General features: G+C 36.2%; 1 protein-coding gene across 1 annotated transcript in view; it reads left to right on the forward strand.

The window, feature by feature from the left end:
• Nucleotides 1-20,239, forward strand: part of CCDC169 (coiled-coil domain containing 169) — a 43,082-nt gene extending 22,843 nt beyond the window's left edge. The window contains 4 exon segments of the mRNA XM_038573278.1: nucleotides 6,889-6,987; nucleotides 7,209-7,262; nucleotides 7,831-7,907; nucleotides 19,664-20,239. Of these exon segments, the coding sequence (XP_038429206.1) occupies nucleotides 6,889-6,987; nucleotides 7,209-7,262; nucleotides 7,831-7,907; nucleotides 19,664-19,763 (330 nt within the window). The 3' untranslated portion in view covers nucleotides 19,764-20,239.
• The last annotated feature ends 401 nt before the right edge of the window (nucleotides 20,240-20,640 follow it).

A 20,640-nucleotide genomic window follows, 5' to 3' on the forward strand; every position in this document is an offset into this window, starting at 1 on the left:
AGGAAAAAAATTTTAACGAGTACTACAATTCATTGTTTGGCATATTCACTCTTACCCTGTCTCACAAACCCTTCTTCCTACTCTTCTTACTATGTACAGAAGTCCTAAAATACTCCCTCCTAACCAAATCCAAATATCCCATGTGAAATTAGAAAACTATGCCTGGTACCATTAAAGAATTGGGTTTATTGGGATAGAAGTTGTGTAACATTGTTTTAAAGTGGTTTTGGTAAAATTGAGGCATCAAGCAAATGTTAAGAATAGGCACACAGATTTAGATTTGGATGTGATATTTATTAGCAGTGAAATGATAGTTTATAATGGATAAGGAGAATATAGAAGATCTCAGGAGGTGAGAGACTTAAACAAATTTTTGAAGATCCTCAGGTGGACCGTAGTCATTCACTTGACAAAGTTGAGAAAGTAACAACAAGCAGTTGGCAAGAGGAAGGCATATGAGTAAAAACAAAGCAGTCACTCTTTAGACCTGCTTAGTGCATTGGAACTTGGCAGCCCCAAGTATTGAAAAAGGTGGAGATGAGGAAGGAAACTGGGAAATTAGTTGAACATATAGACATGGAACAGTTGGCCACTGGGACCCCTCTGCCATCCCACATAGGATACTTTCCTTCAGTTAGTGTCCCCCCCCCCCCCCACTGGAGAAATTAAACTGCAGAAGCTCTGGATTTGGGGCCTTCAGGCACAGAGGAGGATGAGAATGAGATAGAGGTCTAAGAATGATGGAATTAAACAAAAATATGTGGTTCGAATAATGGAACTCTCAGCTCTCTCCCCTTGCACTACTCACAGAAAACAAATGGCTAAGGTAGGACATTGGACAGTTCTTCAGTTGTAAAATGGAAATGCCCTTAAAAAATGGTTAGTGAGGTGCCTACGTGGCTCAGATGGTTAAGCGTCTGCCTTCTGCTTAAGTCATGACTTCCAGGTCCTGGGATGCAGCCCCATGTTGGGCTCCCGGCTCAGCGGGGAATCTACTTCTTCCTCTTCTTCTCCACCTGCTCCTCATGCTCATGCGATCTCTCTCTCTGTCTATCTCTGTGTCTCTCTCTTTCTCAAATGAATAAATAAAATCCTAAAAAAGAAAAGAAAAGACTGTTAGTGTGGCTCCCCAGAGAATGCATCTCACAGACTTCCCAGAATAGGGAAGTTAATTGAGGAATTGGGCTTCAAAATACATTACTATTTTTGCATCAAAGCCACACCTCCCATGGGCTGCTCTTTGCCCATGTAGGTATAGGGGGGATACTAAAAGCAACCCTATTCCTGGGAAACATGGGACTCCATTGTCCGTGACTTTGGCTTAAGGATTCCTTGATGGTTTTGCCAAACTTTCCTTAGGCTGCATGCCAGCCTAGCATGCTTCTACTTCTACCTAACTTTCTTTCCCTTTCCCCTTCCCTAAGGCTCAGACTTGCATTATAATCAAACTACTTTCCCATCCTTCTGCTCTTTCCCTATTTCCTCTCAGGCAGGCATTTCTGATAACAGAATCCTTTCACATTTAATCCCATCTTGGTGTCTGCTTCTCAGAAGACTAAGCCTACAACTAGATGTACTGGGAGTGATGCAAAACAAAACAAAACAAAACAACCGGAAAAAAAAAAAAAAAAAAAAAAAAAAACAGGAGGTAAGATGGGGATTTGGGCCTGGCTCACTTACTGTGTGGCAGGCAGAGGATGCTGTCCTGATTTGTAGATATGGCAATAGCAGATCCTGGTTCAGTGCAGCAGTTCAACTGCTAAAAACCTCACTGATGGTGACCTTGGAAAATGTTATGACAGAGGGAAATGTTATAGAAGAATCCAAGATGTAGGCATTTGGAAAAGATGGAGTTATTTTTAAGTTGTAGTGACACCCTGTGTAAGGATAAATGAGACTGAGAACAGTGAACAAGCACTAATATTTAAGAGTGAAAACCAGAGTGTCTTGGTGGTAAAAGTCTTCTATACCCGTAGTAGAAGGGCAGACACCATAGAATAATAAAGCTGAAGACCAGATTGTGAGTTACAGAGTTCCAGAGACATTTAAATGCTCAGGCCGAGATCCCTGGGTGGCGCAGCGGTTTGGCGCCTGCTTTTGGCCCAGGGCATGATCCTGGAGACCCGGGATCGAATCCCACGTCGGACTCCCAGTGCAGGGAGCCTGCTTCTCCCTCTGCCTGTGTCTCTGCCTCTCTCTCTCTCTCTCTGTCTCTCTCTCTGTGACTATCATAAATGAAGAAAAAAAATATAAAAAATAAATAAAAAAATAAATGCTCAGGCCATGCACGTGTGTTATGCAAAAGATAGGGCCCTAAAAAGAATAACCAGGAATCCTGGAAAGTATAAGAGGACATCTGGCTGGATGGGCCTAAGGATATTGACTCTGCAACTCCAGCTGGACCCTCTGGCCCAGGTATACTTCTAGTAAGGGCTAGAATACTCACTGTTTTAGAAGATGCTACAGAGTCCTCTCTCTGATAAAGCAGTGGGTTCTCCCCTCAAGATCTGCCTCCACCTCTTCTGGCTGCCAGGCCAGTTAATGAGGGTGCTGTTCAACATCTATTAAAAAAAAAAAACAGAATGGGGGAGCAGGAGGCTGAGGACAGTTAACCCAATAGAAAGCACAATTCTTTGATCATTTCCCAGATCTTAACCACTTTTCAGTTCCAGAAATCATTGACCAAAGAGGTGCCTGGGTTCCTAGGAGAAAGGACCCTATAACAGTCCACATATATATCATGACCATATCTCCAATCTTCCCCCAAAAAGGCCTCTAACCATTTATGTGGGTGCCTGTACACTGTGGAAAAGGAAACAACCAGACATTTTGAGATCTGAGTTGACACTGATTCCTCAAATAGGAATCTAGGCCTAGAGTCCAAATCACATGGGCTCCATGTGTCTGTAGACTCCTCTACCCCCATGGTTGTCATTTTGCCAGTCCCTGAGTACATAATTAAAACAGATATACTTGGCAGTTGAAGTTAACCCCCACACTAGACCTTCATCTCTGAAGTAAAAACTATTACAATGGGAAAAACAAAATGGGAGCTTTAGAAACTGTCCCATCCTAACCCAATGCCAAAATTGTAAAGCAAAAACCATTTTTTTTATCCCAGGGAAGACAGCAGTGATTAGTATCACAATTAAAAACCTAAAAGGTGCAAGGGTCCTAGTGCCTGCTATTACTCTGTTTAATTTGCCAGTCTGGCCTCTGCAAAAACTGAATTTTTTTTTAAGATTTTATTTATTTACTCATGAGAGACACATAGAAGCAGAGACATAGGCAAAGGGAGAAGCAGGTTCCCCATGGGGAGCCCAATGTAGGACTTGATCCCAGGACCCAGGGATCACACCCTGAGCCGAAGGCAGATGCTCAACCACTGAGCCACCCAGGTGTCCCAAAAACTGGATATATTTTGGAGAAACACTGTAGGCCATTGCAGGCTTAACCAGTTAGTAGCCCCAACTGCAGTTGCTTTGCCAGATGTAGTATTACCACTAAGCAAACTAATAAGTTTTCATGTGTAGGGTGTGTAACCACTGATTTGGAGAACGTATTCTTTTTGTTCCAATTAGAAAAGAGGACCAAGAACAGTTGCAACTTCTGGTTTCGGCTCCAATATTCATAGTGCTGTCATTACAACAAGCAAGAGGTAAATAATCTGAAAATCAGTCAGTCAGTGACCTGAGTTTGCTAGGCAAACTCCCATCCTGAAATCTAATAAATAGACAAATCCAGATAGTCACTAACCTCTGCTTACCTGGAACAGAAGATGCTGGAAACATAAACTAGCAGGAACACTTAAATGGTGATTTTGATGAATTAATGGAGGAAAAATAGACAAATCCACTATTAAAGTTAGAGACTTCAATACTGAACGTATCAGTAATTGATAAGTCAAAAAGGGAGGAAAATCAATAAAGACATAATTGACCTGAACAGCAGTGTCAAACAACACAATCAATTGACATTTATAAAGTATTCCATCCAAAGACAGAATACAGATTCTTCTCAAGCTTTTATGTAACATTCATAAAGGTAAACCATATAAGACACTCAGCTCAATGAGGACAGGGTCTGGATTTGTAATTCTCAGTGGTATCCTTAGCACAATGTCTGGCACATAGGAGCTGCTCGATGAATGTATTTTTTTAATGTATTTTGAGTAAAATTAATGAATTGTAAAATTAAATGACAAAGAATTTAGTCAGGATAGGAATAGTAGTGAGATATAGTCTAACCCAAAGAAAGCATATTAAAAATATTTAAGCTTTGGGGGAACCTGAGTAGTTCAGTTGGTTGAGTGTCTGATTCTTGATTTCAGCTCAGGTCAAGATCTCAGGATTGTGAGATGGTGCTCTGTGTCTGGCTCTGTGTTCTAGCTTGAGATTCTCTCTCTCTCTCCCTCTGTCCTTCCCACCACCCCACCTCGCTCACACTCTCAATAAGTAAGTAAGTAAGTAAGTAAGTAAGTAAGTAAGTAAGTAAGTAAATAAATAAATAAATTTAAGCTACAAAGCTTAGAACTGCAAATCCACATCAAGAAATAACAGAAAACACTCTTCTGTCATAAGAACTGCCACTTGATTAGTATTCCTAACCCTCTGCTTTCATCATGCCACTTGTTTAATAATTTCCAATAGCTCCCAGTGTTTTACTTCCTGAGCCTGGCAGTCTAAATCTTCTATTAAACAGGTCCTTCCTTATTTATGTTACCTTATTTCTTATTTATTGCTCAAATATTTTGCTTCAGCTCTATTATTACCACTAAGCAATCATTTTGACTCGTCTTTGATCAATATCAATCTCTCCTGTCTCCCTCTTTTTTGTCCATCCAAATCCTTCCTCTTTGGGGGATCCTGAGTGCTCTAGCCCATGTTGATCAGCTTCTTTTAAAAACTTGTAAGGCATTTATTATCTATATTTCACATTTTGGCATTTAATCATATATTGCCTTGAATTTTGCCTATTTCTGTTTTTTTAAGATTTTATTTATTCATTCATGAGAGACACACAGAGAGAGGCAGAGACAAAGGCAGAGGGAAAATCAGGCTCCCTGTGGGGAGCCTGATGTGGTACTTGATCCCAAGACCTTGGGATCACGACCTGAGCCAAAGGCAGGCGCTCAACCACTGAGCCACCCAGCCATCCCGAATTTTCCTCATTTCTTTTTTTTTTTTTTAAATTTTACCCATTTCTTATGCACATTTCTTATATGAGTTTCTAGAGTTTGGGATTATATTTCATTCTGGTCATCTTTAATATAAAATAACTTGTATTCCAGTATTAGTTTATTAATAAGCTAATTTCTCTTAGAACTTAGAGTGCATTTTTCCATTGAAACAATATTAAAAAGAGTTAAATTCTCTTTTACATTTATAAAAATGCATTTAACAAATGATGTAACTAAACCATATTACTATGGTAGGCTAAGCTTGGAATTCCCCTAGCAAGGATCTGTACAGCAAAAATTTTGAACTACTTCCATCACTCCTTGATTTGAATTTAAAAACTCTTCATACTTGAGCAGTGGTTTATTTCATAAGGGTTTAATTTTCTATAAGATAACCCAGTTTAACCTCTTAAATTTGTGGAGCTTTCATGGACTTTCTTCTGGAGCAAGTTTATATTTGGGGGAAGGGACTGAAAGCCATTTATGATGCCCAATGTATGATATTCAAAGACAAATAATGCCTGCCTAAGAAATAACACCCAGTTATGTTTTAATGGTTATCAAATATACATAGTGAAGAATTGTCACAACAAGGGATTTGTTTTATCACTGGTGTTATTTTTAGAGACAAGAACTTGTCTTGTTTCAGCTGACCTAATTATCCTATCAATACAATTTTTAAAATTCTAATAAGTATTAAGTATCTAGAAGCATTTTTAGAGAATTAGCTGTTTTTCAGGAGGAGGGTATGAGCTCTAAAATATCTTGCAGTGTCACTTTGTGGATATTTAAATCAGCTGCTTCTGTTTTTCTTTAAATGTTTCTTTTAATATATTCAGTTACCTAGATCATGACCAACAAGGGTTATGTAGAATTCAATTTGGAGATTTTTTTTAATGTTATTGTGGTAATGTGTAAGAATATGAGAAATAATTGGAGTTACTGCAAATAATTAGTTGTTGGTTTAGGGATTAAATTTTTAAACCAAATTGGTGTAATGCAGTATTTCTCTGGCATTTGGCTAAACCTATATTTAGCTCCAACTATTTGTGATGAATGGCATTTGGACTGAGGTCTTAGTTTCCAGAACTGTCCCACTTTGCAATATTCTCTCATTTCTCCTGGTCATTAACTTTATGGTCTATTCCTCTACTGTACTGTTGTTACACTGGTATCAGTCATATGAAAAATATATAATTGTTTATTTAGTATGTGTGGGCTTTGGAGTCAGATTACCTGGGTTCTTTTTTTTAAGATTTTATTTTAAAATCTTTAACGTATGGCTCAAGGTCAAGAGTCGCACGCTCCACTGACTGAGCCAGCCACTGGTAGTAGCACTCCAAACTACCTGGGTTCTAATTCCAGCTCTACCACTTATTAGCTGTATGTCTTTGTACCAGTTATTCAATATCTGTCAGATGCCGTTTTCTCAACAGTAAAATGGAAATAAATATATTAGTCATCTTCATGGATTTTATAAGGATTAAATGAAATAATCTGTGGAAAGCACTTAGCACAGGTACTGACTTGGCATGTTGTTAGGGTTCAATAAATATTGTAATTATTATTATTACTATTACTTAGTAGGTACATTTTAGAGAATTTGAAGTCACAGAACATTATGAGGTAGAGGAATTTACCAAAGAAGAAATTTCTTACTGCTATTTTGAGCATGAGTTCATGTAAAAATTTACTATTTATATTTTCAGGAATCCTTAAATACATTGCTTAAATAGCTAGAAAAAGAGAAAAGGAGCCTTGAAAATTAAGTGAAAGACTGTGCACTGAGATTGGAACAAGATTCAAAGGTTTGTTTTCATTCTATACTAGATATTTCTTTGTAACTGCCATTATTTTTAATATGTTATCTACAAATCTACTATATTATTATCCCAAAATGCTTACAAAACTATTTCCTACACTATTTTAAAAAACAGTATAGAGACATAAACTTGACTTAGGAATAGTCTTGCTAGTATTGCAAATCCTCTCTGATGTTAGATTATTTACTTTTATATCTTTCCTGTAGGCTTACCATAAGACCAACAATGAGTGCCGTATATACCTAGCTAAAATGTCACAGGTAACTTTTATTGTCTTCCAAATTTTAAGAGTTTCCTCTCACTGTAAATTACATTTTTCAGTCTTCTAGGCTTTTGATTGGTTTGGTTTGGTAAACAAACATATGTTGGAATTATGGGAGAAAATGTACCAACTTTCTAAATATAGAAAGTAAAAGGAAAATTTATAGCTTTTATAAAAACGTAAAAAGGAGATAAAAGTTTCCTAGATTAAGGGAATATTTTGTATATTTGCTTCCTGAGTTATCCTTTTAGTTTGATCTATAATTTCTAGAATTCAAACTATTGTCATATCTTTCTTAATGGCAAAGTGTATGTATTATTTATATTCAATGTTTATTATGAAAACCTTCAATGATCTTTATATCACAAAATGACATGCTTTTCACAATTTCCTCTATTTATTTTAAATACTACATGGAATGTGGGGTTGAGATAAAGGAGTTTCCAGAATCTTTAAAAACCTTTTAATACTGGTATAAAAGAGTTAATTGAGAATGGACTATTAACTCTTATCTCCAAAATCAGTCATGAAATAAGAGATCAAATGCTCAAATGTTTGTATTTCAGATCTCTGACTCATACCAAGTTTCTAAAAGGCAACAGATGGATCAACTGCCTAGAGTGAAAGAGAATCTAGTGAAAATGTAAGTCTAACTATATCTTTCCTTTCTAATTAATTATATTTGCATGTGAATGGTACTGACAAAACAGGTGTCCATTATATTTTGGAAGCGTAACTTCTAGATTTTATAGCAATGATATAAAATAACAGACAGATGGTAGAAGAACTTAAAGAACTTTGTGCTCTCTATTCACTATTTATATACATTTTTGTAGATCCCAAGAATATGTTTTGTCTTCCAATATGATAAGTTCTTATTTTCTAAACTAAAACAATACCCTACCCAAGAGGAACATAAATCTACACCATTAACAATATAAATACAATTAAATTACCAGCCTTAACTTTTTTACTGATGAAATGTGGACACTGAAATTAGTGTAGAGGACAGTGCAGTTTAAACTGTGTTTTCCTGGGCAGCCCAGGTGGCTCAGCGGTTTAGCACCACCTTCAGCCCAGGGCCTGATCCTGGAGTCCCAGGATCAAGTCCCACTTCAGGCTTCTGGCATGAAGTGGGACTGCTTCTCCCTCTGCCTGTGTCTCTGCCTCTCTCTCTCTCTCTCTCTCTCTCTCTCTGTCTCTCATGAATAAATAAGTAAAATCTTTAAAAATTTAAATAAATAAAATAATAAACTGTGTTTTCCTATGCAAATAAAAGCAATGTAGCATGAATAAAGAACAGAGGAATATTTTATGGGTTTAGGAGGTTATATCTACCCATAATTTTCTTGTTCTGTACTGAGTACAGAAGAATTAATCCAGGTAATCCTTGTCTTACATAACCTTTTCTATGTAGTGGGGGCAATATATCCTTATATAACTTAACAATATGAAAAAAGTAATCCATGATATAAAATTAGCTGTAAATCAGAATTCTTTTCAAATATGGACATTCAAGGTATATTATAGCAAGTATTTTTGGTGGAGATTTATGGGATAGCAACATTTTGTCCAATATATTGATAGCTAGATGAAAGTGTATTTTCCTTGAGTAGTCATAAATATTTTAAATTATGATTCATGGGGTAGCCCGGGTGGCTTAGCGGTTTAGCGCCGCCTTCAGCCCAGGGCCTGATCCTGGAGACCTGGGATTGAGTCCCACATCAGGCTCCCTTCATGGAACCTGCTTCTCCCTCAGCCTGTGTCTCTGCACACACCCCCCTCTCTGTGTCTGTCATGAATAAATAAATCTTTAAAAATAAAATCAATAAATTATAATTCATTATCCTGTACATTTTTATCAATAGAAATATAATATGGTTAAAACATTAAATTCTGGAAAATTACTTCCCTCTGAAAACTAGTATACTTGGGGGCCCCAAGGCCAGTCCTATGTTCAGTGATTTGCGAGAACAACTCACAGGACTCAATGTATATTTGTGCATACAGCTAGGATGTATTGCAGCCAAAGGATACAAAGAAAAATCATCAAAGGAAAAAGGTGTATGGGATGAAGTTTGGAGGAAACTAGGCACAAGCTTCTTAAAATCCTCTAGTACAGTCACATAGGACACACTTCATTCCTCCAACAATAGGTCATGTAACATGTGTGACAACATATGAAATTTTATCTTCCAGGGAAATTCATTAGGTACTGAGCCCAGGTGTTTTACTGGGGACCAGTCATGTAGGTAACCTCTGCTTAACATATACTAAATTCCCAACTTCCAGAAGGAAGATATATAGACAGAAAACCATATTGTTTGTACAGTTTAAGTACAGTGAGCCATTCCTTTTCATTTAAGGAAAGTTCTATATTAGTGTTGAGAACTTTTTACCACTAAACCAGTCTTGCGTACAGGTCTTTCTGAGGGCAGCAGTTTTAGGCCTGCAACAGTAACCCTCTTTTTTTTCTTTAAGATTTTATTTATTCATGAGAGAGGCAGAGACACAGGCAGAGGGAGAAGCAGGCTTTATGCAGGGAGCCCGATGTGGGACTCGATCCCGGGACTCCAGGATCACATCCTGGGCCAAAGGCAGGCGCTAAACTGCGGAACCACCCAGGCATCCCATGCTACAGTAACTCTTTCTGCACAATTACCCTACTTATTTCTTTTTTATTGTTACATTTATCTTCCAAATCAAATTTCTTGTAGAAAGATAATACCTCTTTATTCAAATTTGCTTAAATAATGGGGAAAGATTTTGAAAATGCAAATAAAATTCATTCTAATTACATATTAACATATACACACACATCTGTACTATTAGACTATAGGTCTGTTAGGACGGTTTAGTTTTCCACTGAATACTGTTGTACATTGGATCTCTCAGGGAGTACACTCTGAAATGGAAATCAGCATGCAGGAAGTTTGCTTGTGAGCATTATTAGAATGAGTACCTCAAGGGTAAGGGAAGGAAATAGGTTTGGAGGAGAGAACAGGGCTACAGTGCAGCTGCAGTCTTCATGTATCAAGCTGACTCACAAGTGAATAAAGTGTGGGCTTTCTCTTCCTCTGATGGGGTGACCTACCCGGTCAAAGCCCTGTTTTCCATGTCCTTTCCAGGCCATGTATAAGTGATTCTCATCCACTTAATTGTCAAATTGGGAAAGATGATACTAAAGGACACTGAAGTAGATGACCTGGATGCCAACCCATTCCTCCTTGTCCCCTGCTATATCATCCTGATGATCAGTTCCTCTTTGGATCCTTCCATGCCATAGGCCTGAACTGAGCTGGAGGTGCTAGTGCATCAGAGGTGGATGACATGGTCTGGGATACCTGCTCAGTAAGCTGGTCTGTGCCCTCTGGCAATGCACAGGCTTGATTTTGGATATGTCACTTCCACCTTCGATGGAACCTAATGTTGAATACAGTGCCTGGCATAAATAAATAGGTGTTTACTAATTTTTTAAATGAATTCATGAGTGAATAAATGATCATACAAATGGGAAAAAAACTTTCTGGAAATATTAATAACCCACATAACTCAAATTGAAACATTTCTATATACCTATAACCTTCCAAATTAGTTATATATAATTGGTTATACTTTAAAATATTGTTATTCTGAGTTACTATCTCAACTCTGGAATTTAGTAACTTTTTGATTCAAGTTTTAGTCTTTATTTGTTTATTTATTTATTTATTTATTTTTAAGTTTTAGTCTTTAAACCAAGTTTTAGTATTAAGCACCTCACAGAGGGGGATATCCAAATGGCCAATGGACTTAAATCATTACTTATTCAATGGAATGCAAATTAAAATTATGAGAGGCCACCACAATTTTAAAGATTGATGATTCCAAGTGTTATCAAATATATGGAAGAATTGTAAATTTATGCAACCACTTTGGAATAGTGTTTAGTATTACTTTATACATTTAGCTGATCATACACCTACTCTATAAACCAACAATTGCACTCTTAGTTATATATTTAAAAGAGTAGTGCATATATTTATACCAAAAAACCTGTACAAGAATGTTCATAGCAGCTTTATTCATAACAGCCATAGACTGAACTCAAATATCCATCAATAGTAGATTGGATAAGATTTTTTGAGAGATATATATTCATACATATGTTATTCTTATGTAAAAACAAATATTCATATATTTATGAATAGTAACATTATATTATATACATATGAATAATAACAATAAAAACAAACTCCAGCTCACACAAAATCATGAATAATTACTACAGTATTAGGGAAAAGAGGCCAGAAATAAAAGAATACATATAATATGTTTCTATTTATATAATATTCAAAGACACGTACAACTAACTAAACCGTGGTGTCAGAAGATAGGATAGTGAGTGGTTACCAATAGAAAGGAGTAGAGGGCAGCCCGGGTGGCTCAGCAGTTTAGTACTGCCTTCAGCCCAGGGCATGATCCTGGAGACCCGGGATCGAGTCCCTCGTCAGGCTCACTGCATGGAGCCTGCTTCTCCCTCTGCCTGTGTCTCTGCCCCTCTCTCTCTCTCTCATGAATAAATAAATAAAATATTTAAAAAAAAAGAAGAAAGGAGTAGAATGCTGATTGGGATAAATAGAAGGTTTTCCAATGTGATGGCAATGTTCTGTTTGTTGACCTATGTAGTGGTTACAGGAGTATTTGCTTTATTATAATTCATGGAACTTAGTTCTCTATTTTGTGCACTGTTCTATATGTGCTATACTTAAAGCAGTGTTTTAAAAATAAAGTTTTAGTGGCTTTTAATGTTTCTTTTGGTTGATACTCTTACATATGCTAATGCTAAATGTTGACTATGGAGTTTCCTAATGTTCAGAATAAATCAGAGCATTAAAAAATACCCAGATGAGGTACTTGGGTGGCTCAGTCGGTTGAACATCCAACTCTTAATTTCAGTTCAGGTCATGATCTCAGGGTCATGAGATGTAGCCCCATGTTGGGCTATGAACTGGGCATGGGACCTGCTTAAGATTCTCTCTCTACCTCTCCTTCTACCCCTCACCCTCCCCTGCTTGCTTTCTCTCCCTCTCAAAAAAAAAAAAAAGAAAAAAAAAAAAAGGAAGAAAATACCTATTTGACTGTGATATACTATTTATAAAAAAATCTATCAGAGAGGGATACTAAATATTAGCTATTACATATATTCCTACTTTGAGGAACCATAGCCACAAAATGAATGAGATATACTGCTACTGTAAGATGTATCTTAGAGATCCTTATATATACTTATTTGAAAAAAGGGTATGAGGCCTCTGGCTGGATCAGTCAGTGGAGCGTGTGACTCTTGATCTTAGGTTTGTAAGTTCGAGCTTCATATTGGGTGTACAGAGTACTTAAAAGTAAAACCTTAAAAAAAAGATAGATAAATAAGAGATATCACCTTTAAGATAAATAGGAGAAATGATCTTTTTAGCATGAGATTTGGAATTGCCAACTTAATAGTTAACCTTATGACAATGACTCATGGCACATATAACTATAAAAAAATCATCTTCCTAGAAGCAAAGACTTCAAAAGCTGATACCACTAGTAATGATTCCTAAAAGTAGAAAACTGTAAAATTTATTTTTTCTTTAGTGTGAACATCCTCATTTTTTTTTTCTGCTTAGAAGTGTTCTAGAGTGATTAAGAACTCTAGAGAAGAAAGTAACAAGGCAATCGTTAGTGCCCTGGAATCCACAGGACCTGAAGGAAATTCTGAGACTCATTGAGAGACAGATTGTTCAGGGAACCTCCTTTTGATAAGAAAAGCAGCTAGAGTAGAGAAAATACAACCAAAATATCCAAAATTAAGGGAATAATTCAATTAACTGTGATGATATTATAAAGTTACAAAAAGTTACATTCTAGGAAAATAGATAATTGATACAGCTAAATGTTTACCTATAGTAGTAAAGAAAAATTATAATACAAAATAGTATAATGGGATTATGGATAATTTATATTTGTACTTTGTAGTATTTTCTATAAGAATATGTGTACTTTTAACACAATTTAAAGTACCCAGCTTGGGGTGCCTGGGTGGTTCAGTCAGTTAAGTGTCTGCCTTTGGCTTGGGTCATAATCCCAGGGTCCTGAGATCTAGCTGCACTGGACTCCCTGCTCAGCAGGGAGGTGTCTGCTTCTCCCTCTCCCTCTGCTGCTCCCCCTACTTGTGCACGTGCTCTCTCTCTCTCTCTCTTCCTTTCTCAAATAAATAAATACGATCTTAAAAAAAACAAAAAACTACCCAGCTCAAAAAGGGCATTTAAGATAAGGAGCTGTTTTTTATAAGGTTCCATTGGTTCTACTAAGGAAAGAACAATACAGATTTTAAATAAATATAGAAAAAAACCTAAACTTCGTTTGGAACCAAACATATATAGGAGGTCAGGGTAATAATTAACGGAATACTTGTGTCTAATTGCTGTTAGTGTTTCCATTTGTTTTTGTAGGGTAAGATTGGGGCAGCCAATAAAAAAAAAAGAGTATGTATACTTCATAATAATTTTTAACTACATTATATTAAAGGAGATAAATCGAGGCGCTTGGGTGGTTTAGTCCATTGAGCATCAGACTTTTGATTTCAACTGATGTCATGAGCTCGGGGTCATGAGATGGAGCTTCACACAGGGCTCTGCGCTCAGCATGGAGTCTGCTTGTCCCTCCCTCTGCTCTTCCCACTCATGCACTCACTCTCTCTCTTAACTAAAAAAAATTTTTTTAAAAAAGGAGAAAAGTCAAGGGTTGCCTGGCTGGCTCAGTCGGTAGGGCATGCAACTCTTGATCTATCTTAGGGTTAGGAGTTTGAGTCTCACATTGGGTATAGAGATTACTTAAAAAAAGAAAAAAATATCTTTTAAAAAAGATTTTATTTCTTTGAGAAAGAGAGAGAGCGACAGAGCAAGCATAAGTGGAGGGCTGAGGCAAAGGGAGAAGGAAAAGCAGATGCCTCACTGAGCAGGGAGCCTGATGTGAGGCTCAGTCTAAGGATCCCGAGATCATGACCTGAGCCAAAGGCAAACACTTAACTGACTGAACCATCCAACTGCCCTGAAAAAATTAAAAATTAAAAAAAGAAAAGAGAAATAAAAATAAAAATAAATAAAATAAAAATAAAGTCCATCTCCTAGAATGACTATAGAATACCTCAAGTCAAAACAACAGTGTAAATATTTGTGTACCTAATCCAGTGTGGTATTTTTAAAAATAGTATGGTAAAATTAAGATGGTAAATGAAAATTTGCACTGGGTTTGGAGCAGATAATCAGTTTTTGCCTCTGCCACTTATTATTTAATGTGGCTTTATGTAAGTAACTCCTTCAGATTTAGTTTATTCACCTATAAGATGAGAATGACAAAATCCAAATTGAATGGCTAATATGAGAATTAGAAATTATTGAAAAATCTCCAGTTCAATAAATATCAGCTATTATTATTTTCTACAATGTAGTATTTTATTGAATATAAAGAATAAAGTAACAAAGAATTTATTTGTGGGAAGAAAATAAGACATATGACAATAATTTGAAACTGCAAGTGACAAAGCTATAACACTGTTATGCTTGCGTAATCTTGCAAGGGTCTCAGCTACTCTCATGTATTAAAAACTATGATACTCAGGAATGAAAAATGAAAAACTATGATACTCAGGTCAAATTTTGTTGACCATGGCTGATCACATATTGTGACCCAATATACCCACATATATATTTATATATAACTGAAACCATGTATGAAATAATACTTAGCCTTATGTGTGATGCATGCTAATATTTTGTTTTGTTCTATTTTTTATATTGCTATAATTCACTAAATCAATCAACTATTGAATTGCATCCTGCAGTTCAAAAAACACGGTTTTAAAAGAGGCCTAGTAGATTAAACATGTTTTTAGAGTTATGTACCTCAGCTTGATGATTAGAGTCATCATGTCAGTTAGATCTTATGGAAATGGTTGATATTAAGGAAGCTATTTAAAACAGCCTTAGCATAATATAAAAGCATGTAGTATAGTAAACAATAATGAGCTATTACTTGAATATGATATAAGTGAATGCTTGTGGTTAATTACCTCTTATACCAGAAGATGAAATTATTCTAAAACATTGTTATTTAATTAAGGAAACTCTTTGCACAGGAAATGGCTTATTCCCAAAATACAACATTTAAAAATATTTATATTGAGATATAATTGATATACCCCAAAATTTACCCCCCCTTTTTTTTCCTTTCAAGATTCTATTTAAATTTAAGTTAGTTCACATATAGTGTAGTATTAGTTTCAGGGGTTAAATTTAGGGATTTATCAGTTGTATATAACATCCAGTGCTCATTACATCAAGTGTCCTCCCGGATGCCTTTTACCCAATTGCCGCATCCCCCCTTAAAACGTCCCCTCCAGCAACCTTCATTTTGTTGCCTGTAGTTAAGAGTCTCATAATGGTTTGCTTTCCTCTCTGTCTTTATCTTTTTTATATTTTTCTTTCCTTTCCCCTATGTCCATCTGTTTCATTCTTTTAAAAGATTTTATTTATTTATTCATGAGAGACACACAGAGAGAGGAGAGACATAGGCAGAGGGAGAAGCAGACTCCCTGAGGGGAGCCTGATGTGGGACTTGATCCCAGGATCCTGGGATCATGCCCTGAGCAGAAGGCAGATGCTCAACCAATGAGCCACCCAGGCACCCCATCTGTTTCATTTCTTAAATTTCACTTATAAGTGAAGATTTAAAATCATACTATTTTTGTATCCATTGGATAAATACCTAGAAGTATAATTGCTGTGTCATAGGGTAGTTCTATTTTTAACTTTTTGAGAAACTTCTATACTGTTTTCCAGAGTGGCTGCACCCATTTACATTCCTACCAATAGTCCAAGAGGATTCCCCTTTTTTTGCATTCTTGCCAATGTCTGTTGTTTCCTGAGTTGTTAATTTTAGCCATTCTGACTGGTGTGAGGTGGTATCTCATTGTGGTCTTAATTTGTATTTCCTTAATAATGAGTGATGTTTACCATTTCTTCATATGTTTGTTAGCCATTTGTATGTCTTCTTTGGAGAAATGTCTATTCATGTTTTCTGGCCATTTCTTAACTGGATTGTTTGTTTTTTGGGTGTTAAGCTTGATAAATTCTTTATAGATTTTAGATACTAGCCCTTTATCCAATCTGTTATTTGCAAATATCTTCTCCTATTCCATAGGTTGCCTTTTAGTTTGGTTGATTGTTTCCTTTGGTGTGCAGAAGCTTTTTATCTTGATGTAGTCCCAATAATTCATTTTTGCTTTTGTTTTCCTTGCCTCCAGAGATGTGCCTAGCAAGAAGTTTCTGCTGCCGAGGTCAAAGAGGTTGTTGCCTGTGTTCTCCTCTAGGATTTTGATGGATTCCTGTCTCACAGTTAGTCTTTTATCCATCTTGAATTGATTTGTGTGTATGGTGTAAGAAAGTGGTCCAGTTTCATTCTTCCACATAAGTGGTCCAGTTTTATATCTCCCACATAATTTATCCCTTTAAAGTGAAACTCATTGCTTTTTGGTATATTCACAAAGTTGTACAACCATCCTCACTATATACTTAAAGAACATTTTCACATCCCCCCAAAACCTCTTTACCCATTAACATTCATTCTCCATTCCTCCCTCCTCCAGCCCCTACCAATCACTAATCTACTTTCTGTCTTTATAGATTTGTTTATTCTTCCTATAAATGGAAGCAAACAATATGTGGCCTTATGTGCATGACTTTGTCACTTAGCATAATTTTTCAAAGTCATTCATGTGGGAGCATATATAAGTATTTTATTCCTTTTTGTGGCTGAATAATCCAGTTTTTGGATCTGTCACATTTTGTTTATCCATTAATCAATTGATGGACATTTGGGTTGTTTATACCTTTGACTATTATGAATAATGCTGCTATGAATATTCTTACACAAGTTTTTGTGCATATGTGTTTTTAATTCTGTTGGGTATATGCCTTGGAATTGAATTGCTAGGTCAATTGGTAACTCTTGTGCCTTTTTGAGGAACTGCCAAATTATTTTCCAGAGCAGCTGTACCATTTTATATTCCCACTGGCAATGTATATGGATTCTAGTTTCTCCAAATCTTTATCAACATTTGTTATTACTCTTTCTTTTTCTAGCTATCCCAGTACTTGTGAAGTTGTATCTCATTGTAGTTTTGATTTGTACTTACCCCAGGACAAATGATGTTAAGTATCTTTTTGTGTACTTGCTTGCTATTTGTATATCTTCTTTGGAGAAATGCCTGTTCAAATCTTTTGCCCATTTTTTAAAAAAGATTTTATTTATTTATTTATTTGAGAGAGAGCAAGAAAGCACAAGTAGGGGGAGTGGTAGAGGGAGAAGGAGGAGCAGGCTCTCCACTGAGCAGGAGTCCAATGCCACTAGATCTCAGGACCCTGGGATCATGACCTGAGCTGAAGACAAACATTTAACTAACTGAGCCACCCAGGCACCCCCTTTTGCCCATTTTTAAACTGGGTTTTTGTCTTGTGTTATAAGAGTACTTTATATATATTCTGGTTACTAGACCTTATCAGATACATGATTTGCAAATATTTTCTCCCATTCTGTTATTGTTTTTTTTTCCTGTATTAATGATGTTCTTTGAGGCAAAAAAGTTTTGATTTGGATGAAGCCCAATTGATCTTGGCTTCCTAGAATCTTTTTTGTTGGTTACTTGTGCTTTAGGTATCATATCTAAGAAATTTTTGCCTAATCCAGGAGCACAAAGATTTATACATGTTTTCTTCGAAGAGTTTTTATAGCTTTAGCTTCTTTTTAATTCAATTTTTAGTCAATTTTTGTATATAGTGTAAGATTGGGGTCCAGTTTCAGTCTTGTGCATGTTTATCCAGTTGTCCTAACCCCCATTTTTTTTGTAAGGACTATTCTTCCTTATTTGATTGTCTTTGCACCCTTTTAAAAAATCAGTCAACCATAAACATACATTTCTAGACTCTCAGCTCTTCTCTGTTGATCTATAATTTTACCCTTATGCCAGTGCCATACTGTCTTGATGACTAGCTTTTCAGTAAGTTTCGAAATAAGTAAGTGTGATTATTTCAACTTTATTCTTCTTTTTCAAGATGGTTTTGTTTTTTTGGAGTCTCTTTAATTTCCATATGAATTTTAGGATCAGTTTTTCAACTTTTTTCATAGGGATACCACACAGCTGGGGAAAGGGGGCAAGTTAAAATGCTACAAAGTTTAGTATTTTTGCTAAGTTTCAGGTGTGTGTGTGTGTGTGTGTGTGTGTGTAGTGTGTTTAATAAATTCTCCAAGATTGCTGCAAGTACTTGGTTACTTTCCTGAGCTCTGAAAAAGTTTCTTCTGACCACTTTTCCCAATTTTTCCATTGCTTTTATGGAGGAAAAAAATTTCTAAAGTCCTTATTCTGTCATTTTTCCTGACATCACTCCCTGAGTAAGGTACTTGTGAAAAGCACCTTCCAGGGAATTGAAGCTGACTCTACTCTTAGGTAAGGGTGTAGGGAAGTTGGCTTTATAAAGATCTGTAAATCAATAAAGGAAAGATGGTCCCATGGAAATCCAAGAACAGGAATCCCAGTATAACTGAGCCCACAGTATTAAAACTAGAATTCAAGGAAGCTTTAAAAACCTGAGCAGAACATCTTAGTTCACTACTATAGTGGTCTGTCATACAGAAAAGTAGTTAAAGGCATAGACTTTGAACTCAGCCTTTCTGGATTCAAATTCCAGATCCACTTACTAACTATATAACCTTGTTTTGCACACCTATATAACAGGGTTAATAATAGTACCTACTTCATAGGGATTTTGTGAGGTTGATGTGAATCAGTTAATAAATAGAATTTAGAACAGTCCCTGACATAAATTATGTTCTTTAAAAATGTTGCTGTTATTTTTATATAATCAACTAGTTCAGTCTCTACTTCACTTTTCTTCTCATTACTGACTGCCGTCTTCACTCTCTACATTTTTTTAATATCACAGACCTTGGTATATCTTAGTTTCAATCTTATTATAATTTTAGGTACATATCTTTGGCTTACTCACAGATCCTTATTTCTTTATTCTCCCTGCCTGACTTCATGGCTTCTCTCTACTTTCTTAGCTTTAATTCATATTTCCAGAGGCAGTATCAGAATGGTCCATCTCATCCCTCTTTGGTCAGAGCCTTTTACATTAGGCCACCTCATGGACTCCTTCCAGGCCTTTGGATTATCTGCCCTTGAGTTGGTTTCCTCTATCTGTAATGAGATAATATGGTAATACATATGGCTGTTTAGGATGGTACTATAAGCATATCATGTTTTTGCTGTACATGATGATGACTGAAGAATTATGATTAACACTTCTTTTATTTCAGGAGAAGATATAATTCAGTTAATCAGAAGACAATGAATGCCAAGAGAGGACCAGTAAAAAAGATTACAAGATCAAACCATCTTCCAAAACTCAATCCGTAATTGTAGAACTGGGTGGATTTCTATATCTTCCTTTTTTTCATCTGTAATATTCAACTGGTGAAGTTAATGTTTAACACATTTTTCAGGGAATGAAATAGACAAGAAAGAACTATCAAACTTCTGTTTAGCTCCTCTTCCAGAAGTTTGTTCCTTTGTCTGTATGAAAATAATTTTCTCAAGTGATAGATCCTAAAACATCTAATAGCATTGCTTATGATTTTAGAAATATCCTAGAAAGCCTGAAGGTTGGCATTATTACACTTAACATTTAATAATATATCCATAACATATGCTGATAGTAACATTGCTATTATATTTGGTTTCTAGTTGACTATCAGCTAAAAATATGAATTCATCAAAACATTTGGCTATTATAGGCTCTATCCTGTTTGGGTCTTTTAAACTTATGGTTTAAACAAAGCTACAAATCAGATGGATTTTATTTTTTTTTAAGATTTTTTATTTTATTTATTCATAGAGACACACAGAGAGAGAGGCAGAGACACAGGCAGAGGGAGAAGCAGGCTCCATGCAGGGAGCCTGACGTGGGACTCCATTCGGGTCTCCTGGATCACGCCCTGGGCTGCAGGCGGCGCTAAACCGCTGCGCCACCAGGGCTGCCAAAATCAGATGGATTTTAAATTTTGATTTGAACTATCATGGTGTTACAGAAATAGCCTTGAACCAATAATCAGCTTGGTTATAATTCCCACCCTGCCGTGAACTTAGGAGATTTTGGGCAGATTCCTTCATCTCATCTTTATTTCCCACATCTGTAAAATGATGGAGGCAAATGATACAACTTCTAAGCTTTGTACTTTGCTAGAAAACTAATATTTAGGGATCCCTGGGTGGCGCAGCGGTTTGGCGCCTGCCT

This window comes from Canis lupus, chromosome 25 (genome assembly GCF_011100685.1).
Source record: "Canis lupus familiaris isolate Mischka breed German Shepherd chromosome 25, alternate assembly UU_Cfam_GSD_1.0, whole genome shotgun sequence".
Classification (NCBI taxonomy): domain Eukaryota; kingdom Metazoa; phylum Chordata; class Mammalia; order Carnivora; family Canidae; genus Canis; species Canis lupus.